The sequence below is a fragment of the Arvicanthis niloticus genome, chromosome 2 (assembly GCF_011762505.2).
Source record: "Arvicanthis niloticus isolate mArvNil1 chromosome 2, mArvNil1.pat.X, whole genome shotgun sequence".
Taxonomy (NCBI): Eukaryota; Metazoa; Chordata; class Mammalia; order Rodentia; family Muridae; genus Arvicanthis; species Arvicanthis niloticus.
Genome location: NC_047659.1, coordinates 123,417,052 through 123,432,837, shown reverse-complemented (window position 1 = coordinate 123,432,837; position 15,786 = coordinate 123,417,052). Strand labels below are relative to the sequence as shown.

Sequence of the window (15,786 nt, the reverse complement as noted above, 5' to 3'; positions counted from 1 at the left end):
TCTCTCTCTCCTCCCCTCCCTTTCTCTGCCTGTCTCTCTCTCTCTCTTTCTCACACTCTCTCACACATTCTATCTCTACTTCTTCATATCTTTACTGTCTCTGACTTTTTGTCTGGCATTATAGGATGCCACAGAAAGAAGAACCCCAGCATACACCAGTCCCTCCATCGTGTATGTCCTATTCTCTAGAAGGGTGAACAGATAAATTCCTGTTCACTGTAAATCAGCCAATCTTAGACAACCTGTTACAGTCCATCAGCACACATGGGACTGAGACAGAAGCACCTGAGCTCCCTTTAGCTGCAGTAGGAGGCTGCCTGGACCACTGAGTAGGTGCTTGGATGGCTTCTAGCCATGTGCATTGGCTGATGCCAGGAAGAACAGTGAAGCCTGCTATGGATTTGTCTGAGTGATGAGCTAGAGGGGAGACCCACCGATGTGAGCAGTGCCATCCTGTAAGCTGGAAGCCCAGGAGACAGAACAGGAAGGAGGAGAAAAAAGATGTCCCATTGCTTCCTGACAGTGGATGGGCATCTCCTCTGACACATTCCCAGCACCATGATGTCTGCCTCAGTTGCAGTCCATAGCAACTGTGTCTCCTGGGGAGTTGTCACACTGGTAACTGAAACTGACCATTGTGTGTGTCAAGAGTATTTGGTAGTGTTCACTTGTTCTAGGAACATCTCTGTCTTCTCAGTCAACAGGTGTGTCTCTCCAGGGCAGGGTGAGCCTCACTCAGCCTTGCTTCATAGAGTTCCAGCTCTTTTTCTCCCTTCAGAACTCCTATTCAGCCCTCTAAAACTCAGCTTGTATGCCCTCTGAGAGGTTTCCAAAACTCAGAGGCAGAGGTTCTGTCAGAAGGTGGGGGGAATGGACGACAGGGAGAGGCAGAGGCTGGACCAGGACGAGAGGCTGCCCAGGCCAGCCAGGTGGGACTGGAACTCTGCAATCCAATAACTAGGCCCCAGGTCCCCTCACCTCCCAAGAGCTCCCGTTTAGAATGAAGAAGATCATTGGAGGCCAAGGCCAACAGTGCTCCTGGATGGCCAGGGAACAAACCAGCCAGTAGGCACAAGACCAAGGATCAGTTTATTGAAACTAGGACTGAACCAAGGTGCTGTGTGCTTTCTGAAGCAGATCTGTAGCTCTCCAGCCATCCCTACCCCCAAACAGGCATAATCACAGGGGCAGAGGGCTAGGTTGGCCCAGGTGGGCAAGGGGCACTTATACTGTCACCAATGCAGGCTGGAGACTGGAAGGGAAACTGAGGCAGACAGATAGAACTCTGTAGTGAACAGAGAGAGTAGCAGCCATACTGCTTCATGGAGCCACTGTGAGCACAACTGCATTCTGCAAGAACAAGAATTCTCAGTTAGGTCTCTAAGCACAAGCCCCCATCTTGGCTGCCTCGCCTCCTGCTCTGCCTGAGACCCAGCATTAAATGAGGGGTGAGAAGGTGAATGTGCCTGGTTGTGAGTCAAGTTGCTGACTCAGACTTAAGTTCAAGGGCCATTTTTATCAATAACATACTGAATAACCTTGACACCCCTGACCTTCATCCTTCCACCTTAAAAATTAATACAGAAACCCCGTTGTAGTGCTCACTTCCCAGAGCTATCCCAAGACTCAAATGTGTGCTGATTTGCAAAGGTTTGTGGCAAAATAGTAATAATAATAATAATAATAATAATAATAATAATAATAATGTGGAGAGGGGGTGGTGTCATGATCTATTAGTCATGCCTGCCACAGATTCACGATGAGGGATGGACAGACAGCACAAGTATTTGCTGTCCATGAACCAAAGAACTATGGCTCTGTGATTATATCTGAGGTTCCTTCTTCAGGTCAGACATGTCTTAATCTAACAGAATTCTGTGATTGATTGACAATGTCTGCCATAGGTGAAGAAGGAAAGGATAGAAATACATGTGACATATATTTGCTATTTCTGAGACTCATGACTCTCTGAGCTATGTAGAGATGATACAGAGGCAGGTCAGAGGATGAGACAGGGCATGCTCCACAGAGGTGTCAAACAGGTCTCTCCAGGCCTCAGCTAGACTGCCATCTGGGGACACATCCACAGGGGAGACTCACCTCAATGACATCCACTACTGAGTTGGCAAAGTTGACATTGAGAATCTTAGGCAAGGGTATTCCAACCTCCAGGTGTTCTGTGAAGGAAAAAACAATGGTTGAAAACAAAGATGGGGCTGTCTCCAACCCTGAGGATGGGCAGACATTTCTCCCTGTGGGGGACTCAGCTTCTTGTTAGCAAATTCCTACTTACCCCATCATACGTCTCAAAAAAGACAAAACCCCTCTTTCTATGTCATGCTCCCCTTATCCACACCTCCTAGAGGCATCAGTCCCTGCATCCTGAGCCATCTCTGGTCTAGCCATTGGTTGGTATAACTATTTCCCACTTGACTGTGCAAGCGGAGTTTGGGCGACATTAACTCTGGAGGCCCAGAGGAGAGCATGATGGTGCTGGTCATTGCCGCATGAACAGAAACCCTGGCATCTCTCTGGCCTCAGTATTCTCATTAGAGTAAGGGGGTGAGGAACACATCAGTCTCCATTTCAGCTGTACCGTTGAGCCTCTGCATGTAGGCAGCCCGAACCACATCACTGAACCATTCTTCTAGACGAGATGCCTGCAATAGAGGATGGTGTAGAAGGGGCTTCATGAAAAACTAGAGGCCCAGAAACCTCCCACGAGCCCAGAGAAACTGTTCCTGCTAGCTAATGGGTCCTCAAGAAGATGCTGGTTAATGCAGGCTTCACCCTTAGTCTGAGATCTTGCAAGGCATTCCCTTCTAGAAGATTCTGTAGATTAGGGCGGGTGTGCCTGAGAAAGAGAAAAGGGAATGTGCCCAGCTCTGGTAGAACTCTGAGAAGGCTGACCTTAGAGTCTAGACAGTTTGGGAGCCCTCAAAATGTTCTAGAATTTAAGGCTGTCCTGAGATTTCAGAACCTAAGACATCTGTGAGAAGCATGAACCTCTAGGCTCTGTGAGGTTCTGAAATGCTGGAACTTTCAGGGCTCAGGATTTTGTGTAAAGTTCCAGATCCTTATGAACCTTTGGATGTTTTACAACTGTGAGGATCTAAGACCTTGTAAAAACATGGCTTTCCTAAAATGTCATCTCTCTCTCTCTCTCTCTCTCTCTCTCTCTCTCTCTCTCTCTCTCTCTCTCTCTCTCTCTCACACACACACACACACACACACACACACACACATGTGCACATGCACACACACACTCGAGCACACACAAGGTTCACAAGTGCACACACACAAGCATGCACACTAGCACGCTTCCTCTGTTTTTCTGCTCTGCTCTGCTCTGCTCTGCTCTGCTCTGCTCTGCTCTGCTCTGCTCTGCTCTGCTCTGCTCTGCTCTGCTCTGCTCTGCTCTGCTCTGCTCTGCTCTGCTCTGCTCTGCTGGAGCAGGGCCCACACAGAGGCAGCTTTTACCTTGACTCAGCCCCACTCTCCACCCAAATGCTTCACCCTCTGCCAAGCTCCTTCTTCCCAGGAACTTACATCAAAAGGTTGGGAAAAGGAGGAGGCCAGCTGGACACTCAGCCTGGCAAAGAGAAGAGAAACATTAAGAGGCCCTGGATGATCCTCACTCCCTGCTGAGAGCTGGCCCAGCTTACCCTGGCCCACCCAAGCCATGGCTTTCCAGGAATAGGAAAGAGAACTCAGACTTAGCTCCTCTCTCTCCAGCCTTCACCCAGGCTCTCTGTTTTCCAACTTGTGGAACAGACTGAGAAGGTTTCATTCCCTTGTGAGACATCACAGAGCCCTCCTAGGGTTTTTTCCCAGCTGTCTGTGTGTATGAGTGGCCTTTCCCTAACCTAACACTGCACATGGACCAGTCTGCATCCAGCAGGTGCTCACTGATAATAGTGTACACCAATGCAGTCTGTGGCAAGCCTGGACCTCCAGCTTCACTTTCGGAGTGCTGTGTCATGAACTGCCACCAGGAGGTGGAGGTGAGCAAGCAGCAGACTTGGTTGAAGAGGAAAAACAAAAAACAAAAAACAAAAAACAAAACCACGGAACCACAGAGACGTTCCAAAGCAGGGAGATGCATACTGGGTGCTGTGGCTCAGGACAGTCAGGTCTCAAGGACATCTGAGAATTTCTCTACAACTTGGATGGGGGTCAGACAGACCTCACCATAGCCAGAGCATCAGCTGGAGAGGGAGGCCCAGATCATAGGCCCATTGCCTGAACCTGGGCTACAGTGAACTTTACAAACTGTGAAGTGCTGTGTTGGGTAGTGTGCAAAAGTATGGAGAGAATGGTCTTCCACCTTTATCTTGGCTGTTTGGATTCTCTTGATGCTCAGTTAACATGAGACAGAGATGAGGGATCTACAGAAGAGATCCATATGAGGTAGAAGCATCTGCCAGCACTCTGGGACATATGTCCTTCTGATCAACCTTGGGATATGATACATCCTCAGTGTCCTGGGGCAGGCTCACTGCCAGAAGCAGTGTCTGAGCAGAGAGAGCAGTGGAGGCACTAGTCAGGGACACCTACTCCAAGCTCTGCTACTTGATCTGTAGTGACCACCATGTCCCCTCCCTGAAGGCCTAAGGTGAGACAAATCTACCTAGCACCCAGCTCAGAAATGCTTACCAACACCAAGTGGCCCCTATTTTAGCCAGATCCTGATTCTCCTGTCTAAAGGGAGGGACAGACCATCCTAGGACCCCACATTACCGTTCCAGGGACAGGGATATGTGCAGCTTGGTGGTAGATGGAGCCAGGTGGGCATTTAGAGTCATAACCTGAAGAGAAGAGTAAACAGATATTTTCCCTGATTCTGCAAGGCATAGAGACAGTTACCCAGATGCCAGGAGAGCCTCTGACCATTCCTCCCATGGCAGCTCTGGTCCTACTGTGTGACGGAGTTAGTGGGTGTTTGGGGCTGCAGACCGGAACCTTCTGTTTAACCCATGAGAGAGCTAAAATTTCCCCAGGGGCACTTAAGCTGGCCTAGGAAGATAGCAGAAGAGACAGCCGGGGCAGGCAGAGCACAAGGTATGCTGTGACCAGCATGCTGTGGCACGAAGCATGCTCCCCAGGAGAGAGCTGAACAGAGGCGGATCATTGGGGAGCAACTCCCAAGACTTGAGGAAACAGAGTGGACCCACTGGACCAATGAAGGGCTAGGGGCTGGAAAGTAGCTGAATAAACAACAGGCTCAGTCCATCGACAGAGTGAGGGTCTTGCTGTGCAGCATGGGGCTCCCCGTTCACCCCTCATCCACTTACCCCATTCATCTGGAAAAGGGCTACAGAAGTCCCTTGAGGAACAGAAGACAGCACGTGGATGGTGACTGGGATGGAGACTGTGGCCTTCTTGTTCTGCAGCAGGACCATGGGTGATTTTGTTACCCGCAGTGATAGCAGGAGGTGCTGACCAGGGGGCAGTTTCCCCAGGGCCTGGGCGATACAAGGAAAGAACATGGGAATGAAGACAACTTAGATGCCCAGTGTCAGAATCAGTCAGTCCACAAACACATTAACCAGGTAAGAGGCACCACACTTGGCAGCAAGATTATAGCCTAGGATAGCAGGCACTTTGCTCCATCAAAGTGGTAAGACTAATCCGCGGGGCCACCGAATCAGGCTCTGTCTCATACACAGGCAAAAATCTTCCCCGAAGCAAGCTGAGCATGGTGGCGCACATCTAAAATGTCAGCACTTGGGAGCTAGAAACAGACAGATCAAGAATTAAGGCTATCCAAGTTCAAGGACAATCTGGGCTACATGCAGCTCTGAATCAAAAGTAAAACAACAAACATCTGCATCTGTGTCCTGAGGGCCACCCTGATCGTCTCTGCCACCCAACCAATCCTGCACTTTCCTCCCCCAGGCCCCTCCTCTCCTGAGCTTCCTCTGCCCTTCAACCCAGAGACTCTGGGAGATGCAAGTCCCACCTTGCTCCCTGAGGCTGCCTGGAACCACCCCCTTAAAGGACACACAGACCTTGTCCTCCATACCCAACTCATCTGCCACCCCTATCTTCTGTTTCTCTGTCCAACCCCTCTCAGACCCTCCAGCTACTCTACGATGTCTAGTGTAATAGCAGTCATTTCGACTTCAAATCATTTCTAGTTCTCCCAGCTACATAGTGATGGTATCATTTGAATTACTGGGAAGCTGAGTTCTGGGATCGTGTCCACTGTCTCCACCCCCATGACCCCTCTCCTTTGTGTCTCTCAAGGACAGAGAAGACCAAGAACTGGGGACATCTGGTCTGAGGGACCCTTGAGGATGGGTCTTATGATTGAGTCTCTGTGTTGATAATTCAGTAACTTAGGAATCTGAGCATGGGGCACAGTGGCCCTCAGACGCTAGCACGCCTCTGTCCTCTAAGTGGCTGTGTTATCCTGATTTCCATCACTTCTCAAAGAGTAGGTGCTACTAGGAGATTCATAATGGTCACATTGTGAATCAGTAGCCTGGGAAGACTCTCCTGTTTTCTGTCTGCTGGAGTTGCTGTGACCAGAGCACCCAGGTGGCTTCTGGGACCCTCTGCTTCTTTATGAGCCAGTTGTACTATCAGAAAAGGATATGGCGTTAGTCTTCCACACTTTAGTATGAATTTGGGCTCGATAGTAATCATGGGTATCTGGAGATGTGCCCTGGGAAAGTTCTGGAGTCCATTCAGGGAAGAGCTACACTGATGAAGTCCCCAAGAGGGCCACTCACCTCAGGGGCCAACGCTGCCAGGTCAGTAGTTGTCAGCGGGATATTCCTGGGAACCTGGATATGAGAGCAAACAAGAGGTTCGTGGAGAAGGAAGACATCCCCGGAGACAGGTGCAAGACAGGGCAGTGTGTCTCTCCCACCTCTGCTCACTACAGACACTCCTGGAGCCTGACTTTGTACCAGGTGCTCTTCCAGACTTCCCTAGCACACCCCACACAGCAGCTCAGCGGCCAGGCTGAGACTGCCCTCACTTTACACAAGTGATGCTAAGACTCTGCCCAGGGTCCATCCTTGGCTAATGGTGGCCCCCGGGATGAGCAGGATGTGCAGCTGAGCTGCCTGGTACCAGAGTCCTCTCACTGCTGTCAGACCACACCAAGAAAAGCAGCCAGGTGCTCTTATCCATCACCCCAGTGGTCACTCATAAATATGACCACTTCCAGTCTTTATAAATAGTAGGTTCATATAAGTTTTCCAGCTCTGGCTAAAATGTCAGGAAATGTGGTTCCTCTGGGCCCATGCCCCCTCTCCCTTGGAAGCTAAGCTGTGGTCACCAAAGTCCAATGGTGGCCCCATATGAACCACCTATCAGAACAGATCTGTCCACACTGTCCCCATAGCTCCAGGAGCACTCTCAGGCTCAGTTAACACACTGTGATGGCAGCAATATTAGATGTGTCCTGGGGGGACCAACCCTCACAGTGCTCTGTCCAAGGGCCATTCAATGATGCATTCCTTTCTTCAGATCCTGCCTTCTCCCCAGCTAAAGATCCTTGCCTCCAACTTGGGGCCCCATTCAGGTCTCAAAAGCTACCTCTGTCCCCTAGGGACCCCTCCCCATCCTGCACAAGGTGAGAAGTCAACCCTCTTGCCTTGGGCCTAAGCTATATGTGAGGCCTCCAAATAGCTCAGAGCTCAATATTCCAGGTAGGGATGAGACAAAACAAAAACAAACAAACAAACAAAAGCACCTCTAGTGGGACTTCTACAGGCCAGGCCTCCTGAGCCATTGAGGCAAAGAGGGGCCAGCACAGTAGCAACTGTAGTAGAGTAGTAGAGGTCCCAGAAACTCTAATACAAAAGTACGAATGACCTTCAGCAAAGTCTAAGCCTGGCTTTCTTTTCTCTAACTCACATCTACTCTTGAGAAAGTAGACAGGATGTCAACCTTTCTGACTTTAGTATAAAATAGCTTAAACTCAAGAAAGATGCATGTGGTGCAAGGATGGAGGGAAATCTGACTGTCAGTTCTGGCTGTTGGGAGTGGTTTTCTGGAGGGCTGAGGTTAGAAGGCTTTACGGGTGCCATGCAGGTACAGGGGATTATTGACATGCTTCTCTAGAACAGGATGGATGACAGGGTATGTGCACTAAGCATGCCCAGCCCCTGCTTACAGAGAACAGGCTCAGCAAGGCTATGAGAGACAAGGGAAAACCCAGAGGCAGCCCTACACAGCTAGGAGCAAATGTCCCAACCTAGCGTCCCCATAGGCCACTCACCATCTCAGAGGTGATGTCCAGGTCAAGGGCACCATTGGTTTGCAGGAGCCCAAACACGGTGCTGAAGAGGTAGAGTGGAACAGTCACCTGGGAAGTGTGGTCCTCTTTCGGGGGTACCTTGACTGGGAGGCGGGGCTTGGGGAAATCAATGACATCACCAGCTATGCTCTTCACGATGGGCTACCGGGCAGGAGACAGAGACAGGTGGGTCTGTAACTGCTCGGCCTCTCACCTTGTCCAGGATCCCCATTCACTTCTGTGGCTCCACCATGGACCCCACTGCCCTGGCCCTGGGACACTCACATTTATATCCAGTTCAATGTACTGGTTGGAGATTAGGGGCAGTGTAGCCAGAGTGAACTCCACAGACCCCAGAGGCCCAAGGGGCACCAGGCCTGCAGGGAAGAGGGCAGACAGAAAGACCTCAACCCAGACCCCAGGGACAGTGCCCCTGGCATTTATCAAGCACCCGTTGCATGCTTACCCTTTACCCAGAATTCATTTGGGTGCTACTGTCCCCCCATTTCACCTGTGGAGGTGCACAGACCAAGGGCACACAGCCTGGGAAAGCCTGTGCTCCTGTTTTCAGCGCTGCTGTGGCTGACCCATGCCTGTCCTTCCTCTTTCCCAGCCTCCCTGATGGAGGTGTGGCCACAGCACCATCCTGCCCTGTGTCTTCACATTCTTCCCTGAGTACAGAGGTCTCCATAAGGCAGAGAGACAGTCACTGGGATGCAAGGCCATTGCTGCCTTGCTAAAGCCTGTGGCTTTCATCTCCTCCTGTTTCAGCCCCAAATGCTCAGTGAGTGTCTGTCTGCAGCAGCTGGCAGGTGGAGATCTCAGATGTGGATGCTCTGAGGCTCTCCCACCCCGGGCTAGCTGGGCTCCTCCCTAGACATTCTCCCTTGGACACCTTCCTAGATCTCCACTCTAGGGCTTCCCCAGAAGACTCCCCCACATGGAGTGGATAGTCTAAGGAGGAAGAGAAACTCCCCCCGCCTCCCCTTCATGGCCACCTGCTAGACGTCGAGGGTGAGGGAAAACAGAGGTGGGAGAGGGCCCCGACTTACTCAGTGTAGCTCCCAGGAGCTCATTCACCACACTCAGCACACTGTCTACCACAGGGCACAGCTGTACAGAAGGAGACAGAGCTCACTGGAGAGATAGGGTGCACCGTGCTTGGGGCAGGAGACAGCTGCCTCTCTCCAAAATGGCTATGTGGTACTGAGGCTCAAAGCAAAGCAAAACATGAAGATGAAATGGGGTGGCATATGGACCCCCAATCCCACAACTCTTAGGTTGCTGTGAGGTGGAGACATAGACATTGCAGGACCACTGGGTCAAGGTGACAGCTGTGCCCTCTATGGTCACTGGTCCATTCTGCTACCCAGTGTAGAGCCAGAAGGCTTGCGGTCAGAAGTTCCAGGTACCTCTTCTTCTCTGTCATCCGGAAGATCCACACACCCTGCCCTGCACTCACTGAACCCCATGTTGTAAGTGCAGCCAGCAGGTGCCTTACCCACCCAAGTGAGACTCCAGCCCAGCACTTCAGTCTACAGCTGGGGTCAGAGACTAAGGGCCACCTGCCAAGGTTACAATTATTGGCAGACCCAAAAGCCAGGGCTGAGGCAAGACTGCTGCCCCAAGCCCCAGGATTGCACTAGGAGGAGAACAGATGCAGCCAGACAGCTGATGCATCCTGCCGTACTGGGCAGCCAGGCAGGGGAACTACACAGAAGCCCCAGCACAGCACTGACCTCAAAGTGCAGTTCTAATCCCACCCAGAATGATGGCTAAGAATTCTGGCTGAAAATGCTTCCAGCACCCAGAGCCAGATCCAACACACACACACACACACACACACACACACACACACACACACACACACAGCCCCAGAACCTAGGATGAACCTCCTTGAATGCTTCCTTTAGTCCAGGGTAGACAACCCTCCACCACCCACACAGTGCTCCTCACAGTGTCTTGGGATGCCAGGTAACTGCCCTTGGCAGCCTGGTGGGGGCCACACTCACCAGTCCGGGCAGCACCTTGCACAGTGTCTGTTCTACGAGCCCAAAGATTGGTGTGGGCAGCAGCCTGGGTGGAGGAGACATGAAGGTGGATGGCAAGGTAGGTGGCGCAGGGCTCTGCCTCTCTCCTGTCTCTTTCTTTTGTGAGGTTGGCTGGAGCTTTGGGATACCTGTGTTTAAGCCTTGGCCCCACCTTACCATGGGACATCTAAGGTTTTATCTCCCTTGTCAAGATAGCCCCACCCTATCTCATGCCACTGCCAGATGAGAGCGGAGCCCACACATGCCTACCAGGCAGCCTGTGCTCCAGAACACCCAACAATTTACAGACAAGAGTCATTCACATGTGCAGCAATGTCTGATTCAACTTGGGACTCAACAAACAATTAATTAATTAATTAATTGCCTAAAGATAAGCAATATACAGATATACAGTTTGTCTCAGGCCTGCCATGGGGGTACAGGGTTGCACACCCACAGAACCACATCCCAAGACAGCACAGTACCCTGAGTTTACTGCCCCCAGAGCATCAAGAGACACTAAATTTTAAGGACCCCAAAGCCCTACAACCCCTTTGTCAAAGCCTTTACAGAGATCCCCCACCCTGTTCCTGGAGCCAGAAAAGTAGAACTGGGGCTTGGCCTGGGATAAACACAGTGCCAGGGAGACAGAGGAAGAATGGGCCAGGAGAAGGTAGTGCAGTGGTCAGAGACTAGCTTCCATGCCTGCCTCATCTGTGTGTGATACCTTGGGCAGAGCCTTTGCTCTCTGTGGGCTCTGCTTTCTTCCTGGAGTGAGGCTGGTCATGAGTGTTGGCAAGTGAGTGGGTATCCCACAGAAAGGGGTGGATGTGAAGGTGCTTACAGATCCACACAGGAGACACTGAGGTCCCAGCAATGGAGAAATGGTTCTGGGGTCACACAAGTCAAGGGTTGAGTTGGGCTCTTACATGCTGAGAGCAGAGTCAGAGATTCTGAGAAACAGGGATTACAGTTTGGGTCTCAGGTCTGGGACAAAAGCAGGACAGCATGACATTCTCAGGCAGAGGTGGAGACAGGCACCCCATGCTGGATGTGTGTGAGCTGATCCCAAGCCAGAGACTCACCCTGACATCACACTGATGTGGCCCAAGAGTGTGTTGCAGCGCTTAAGGACAAGGATGGGTGTCCCCCGCGGGCTCATGCCCAGTGCCACTTTCGAAGACACATTCACTTCAGCGGCCAGCTGCAGGAGGCCCACCAGGGGACTGCAAGATCCCCAAAATGAGCATGGCTTGTCTCCCAGACCTTACCCATCTCACCATACCCAGGCCACGCCCACTCCATCCTGGGGTCCTGAGGATGTCAGGGTCCTGGTCCCCAGGCATCTGCGCTGCCCTCTTCCCCACCTCAGGCAGTGGAGGAGGGCCTGTGAGCTCTATGGGAGCCTGAGGATCAACAGTAAGGTGGGGTCCTCTAGGGGAAGGTAACAGAGCAGGGGCCCAAGAGAAACAAGATGGAAGTACCCTGAAGGAAGTGAGGCATAGGAAATGGGGGGGCTGGTGTATAGGGGCTCCCAGAAGCACACTTACCCAGAGCCATGCAGGCTAACCTTGGTGTGCAGGCTCAGCTGCACCCCAAACCCCGACAGAAGCTTGATTGACACTTTGGGCAAAGTTAGTTCCTCTATCTTCAGCCTGGAAAGTAGAGGAAGTGGGCTCACTCCTACATACCCCAGATCCTGGGTGGACCCCGACCATCAGATTCCCCCTATGGTTGATTCTCAGCAATGTGACCCCAGAATCACAGTTGAAAGCCCTACTCTATCTAGCAGCCTCAGCCCCAGTTTGTGTGACACTGGGCCCATCTAGAATACACCCCACAGGGGATTTCTTAGTCAGGTATTCTAGCTCATTCTTACTACTCCTGTCTGGAGCACCCATTCCTGATTCCATTTAACACCCTCCCATTACTAGCTGAGTGCTCCTGGCTCTCCTGATTTCAGTCAGACATTCCTTCCTCCAGGAAGTCCTTCTTCCTGGTTCTCAGGCTGCAGCTTACAGCCCTGTCTGAGCCCAGGGCACTGTCATATTCGGTTTTGGCACATTCTGCAGCTCCTTGAAGGAAGAGCAATGTGAGGTTTACTCAGTCAAGGAGGTAGGGAGAGATGTGGGATCTAATAATAGTGATAGTGTGTATTGTGTGCTCGTTGTAGACATGGTTTTATCTGGCCCGCTGCACACAGATTACTGCTGTCTTGGTGTCCATGGTGTCCAACTAGGATGCTTCACCGCCCTGCTCTGTGGCTACCTAACTGTGACTGGGGATGTATCACACTGCTGCTGTGGCTCTGTGTCCAGATGTGTAAAGCCCAGGCACTGCCCAGATCTACCTCAGAGCGACTCAGTGAAGCTGGGCACTATGAGCCGTCACCAGCCACCTTTGTAGATCTGGGTGCTACATGGGGACCTGCCATCTCCTCTGTCATCACAAGCCTGTGCTTCTCACCTGACTGACTGTCATTATTCACTCCAGCCATGGCTAAAGAGTGTGGGCTGCATTCATATACACAAACAAGGTTCCCTCCACCATTGAGTGAGCACAGTGGGGGTGAGGGACCTGTCCTTGTGGGGCTTCCATCCCCTGTGGAGAGACTTGACTCTAGGTGATCAATGGTACAGGTTACCTAGAACCCCTGCTGGTGACTGTTCTGCTAAAAGTATTAGCTACCTGCTCATTCCTTCCATCCTAACTTGATCACAATCATCTCCCCTTCACCTTCCTGAACCATCCTCACTGCCCAGCAGTGATCACAGTCCCTTGCCCTGCTTCCCAGCAGCAAGTGGAGACAAGCCCTCCTGCAGAGCCCTTCAGAGCCCTGAGGCCTCACCCAGAGAGTTCCTCCACAAGACTAAAGATGCCACCGTAGCTCAGCAGGCCACCGCCTCCAAGCAGCCCTCCAGCGCCCAGGAGGCCCTGGTTCACTGATGTCACGGTCCCCAGTACGTTTTGCAGAATAGGGCCCCCGACTAGGGAGTTCTGGATGGCTGCAGAGAGGGTGGGAAGGGGGAATACTCAATAAACTGTCCTTCCCCCCTGAGGACCAGGACCACTGCTGATGTGCTTTCCTTTGAGCTTCAGAGCCTGTTTTCATTAGGATTGACACATCACATTCAAGAAGTGGGCAGTCCTCCCACTGGCCCTACTTGTGGCACCCAAGGAGTGTCAGGAATAGATGGGCACACACCTAACAATCTCTTCATCTCAGAGGAACGAAAGACCAAGAAGGGACAAACACTTGCCCAATATCAGAGCAAGTATGTTGTGAAGGCTGAGTTAAACTTGGGCTCCAGATCCCAGGGCTGCCCTGCAGCCAGAGCAGAGAGTGGATGCAGGGGTTTGGTGACAGTGCCGAAGTGACGAAGTGACGCCAATCCCGAGGTCCACAGCCTGGCTCTGTGACTGTGGGAAGGGCAGAGTGGGGGAGCCCCACTGTGGGTAACCCTTCGTTGTCCTGTGACGATCACCCCAGAAACATGAGTGGGAATATGACCCACCCAGTTCCTTCTCCATTCGTGTCCCTAGTCCCACGTCATTCCACAAAGCCCAGTTCTCTGCTCAGAGGAAAGGACAACAGTGACCACTGGAGGAACTGGAGGGCAAGCCCAAGCTTCCTAAGTGTGGGCCGCTGGCCCCTCCAGGATCCCCACAAAATATACCAGAATATGTCAGCTGAGTTCCGATAGCCTCAGCTTGAACATCTGTCCCTGATGGAGACATTTGCAGCCGGGTCCTTTCAGCCTACCCACAAACCTCTGGCTCACCTTTGCCCAGTTCATCTTTGTCAATCCGAGCAAGCGTGCCCACTGTCTCAAGCAGCCCCAGGCATGGAGTGGCCAGGCCCCAGAGTAGAAGCAGGGTGTACATACCCAGCATCGTCAGCTGCACACCTGGGTGGGGGAAAGATGCTATCAGGTCTTCACGCCCAGCCTGTCCACTCCTGCTCTCCATCACTGCCAGTGCTGCTTGGGAGCTCTCCTTCCTTCCTGAACAACCAGGGGTGCTCTAGCCAGCCACCACATAAAGGACAGCTTCCAGTGCCAGCACACCTACCAATGCTTGAATTGGATCAGGTGGGGAAACTGAGGCCAAGAGATTGGAGGGAACTCAACCAAGGCCACAGAGCTAACCACCGGGAGGACCAACATTCCAGTCTGAATCCATGTGACTTAAAATTTGTCATACGGCCCTGTGAGCCTGGCAGGGTGCAGGGTAAATGCTTCAGGGGAACCCTCCCCTCAGTGGCTCCCACTACCTGTAGATAAGGCTCAAGGCTTCTCATAATTATCTGCAAATTTCTTTGACCACCTGAGTTCTAAATATACTAAATCCTGCCCCACCCCAGGGCCTTTGCACTTGTTATTTCAGATGCTAGACAGTCTCCTGTGTGTCCCCCCAAGGCTGACTCCTAGTCCATCAGGTTCACTATCTTCTGGGAGAGGCCTCTCTTTTTGCCCTGTCTGGAGAGTCCTGACAATCACTGGTATGTTATTAAGAGACACTTCTCATAGTTGCATTTATGCAAATGTATCCATATCCTTGCTGGCCACCTCTGTAAGCTACAGGAAGGAGGAGACTTAGGTCTTAGGTCCCAGTGCAGCTCCCATGTACACTGGAAGAGTGCCTGTCGTGGGGGTAAGGATGGGACCCAGTAGCTCTTCACTCACCAAGCTCTGCTGCAGACAGCGTCAACACAGAGCACCTTCTCCTTGGCACAAGGTGTCCCGTGGGCACCAAATGACCCGGCAACAAACTTGACTGTACATCTTGTTTACTAAGATGTGGTCCTGAGTGACCTTGTCACCCTAGGGTCTCTTGCAGAAGGAAATACCACCATGGTAGGAAGCCAGTTAGAGAGAGGGAGGCTAGCCTGGATCTCTGTCCATAGGCAATTCTGCTGCCAGCCCAGCCAGCCCTGCCATGGCCTTATATAGCAAGGACCCCAAACCTGTAAGATGGGAGAAACTCTGTCCTGTTACCCTCTAAGTGCTCCTAGGTCTCTCTTCTCTCTGAGAGTAATTCATTCTGTACCCATTGTTCAGATGGGGCAGCAAGAGTCACACAATCTGTGGAGAGGATTAGGATGGGACCAGGTCACCTGGGCCACCTTACCAGCCTGTTCCTCCTGCTCTGTGGGTGGGTTCCCAGCCTCCTTCCAGCCTCTCTTCATCTGAGCCCAGGGGTGGCCCTTATATACCCACAGCAGCTTGGGGAGACAAAGGGGGCACAGCCGCCAGAAACCCGTCAGTATGTCAAGTCAGGAGCAAATTGCGGTTTTCCCCGAGGGCCTGAATTAAGCCTTTCTTCTTACAAGGAGAGCCAGGGGCTGGGGTCAGTGCCCAGGGGCTGGAAGAAATGTATAGGGGCCCCAGAGGCCAGCCTCTCTCCCCAGCTGCGGTGGGTGAGGCTCGGATACCCCCAGGGAGCTCTCTTCAGGTCCCCAACAGCCACTCCAGTAGTGCAGGGTCCTCCTTGATTGACTTG

At 52.0% G+C, this 15,786-nt stretch overlaps 1 protein-coding gene across 1 annotated transcript; it reads right to left on the bottom strand.

The window, feature by feature from the left end:
* Positions 1 to 1,070: 1,070 nt before the first annotated feature.
* Positions 1,071 to 15,565, bottom strand: Bpifb3 (BPI fold containing family B member 3). The gene is made up of 16 exons (XM_034496448.2): positions 15,415 to 15,565; positions 14,067 to 14,192; positions 13,133 to 13,289; positions 11,835 to 11,939; positions 11,370 to 11,510; positions 10,267 to 10,330; positions 9,307 to 9,367; positions 8,540 to 8,631; positions 8,237 to 8,416; positions 6,738 to 6,791; positions 5,295 to 5,465; positions 4,741 to 4,808; positions 3,550 to 3,592; positions 2,597 to 2,660; positions 2,101 to 2,177; positions 1,071 to 1,350 (listed from the first exon to the last, which is right to left on the bottom strand). The coding sequence occupies exons 1-16, from the start codon at positions 15,470 to 15,472 to the stop codon at positions 1,321 to 1,323; spliced, it is 1,491 nt and encodes a 496-aa protein (XP_034352339.2). The 5' UTR covers positions 15,473 to 15,565; the 3' UTR covers positions 1,071 to 1,320.
* Positions 15,566 to 15,786: the final 221 nt, after the last annotated feature.

Coding starts and splice junctions, on each gene's coding strand:
- Bpifb3 (XM_034496448.2), bottom strand. CDS start 15,472: ATGAAGAGAGGCTGGAAGGAGGCTGGGAACCCACCCACAGAGCAGGAG. Junction 10,331..11,369: donor CACATCAGTGTGATGTCAGG/GTGAGTCTCTGG, acceptor TCCTCCACCCAG/GCTGCTGCCCACACCAATCT. Junction 9,368..10,266: donor GCAAGGTGCTGCCCGGACTG/GTGAGTGTGGCC, acceptor CCTTCTGTACAG/CTGTGCCCTGTGGTAGACAG.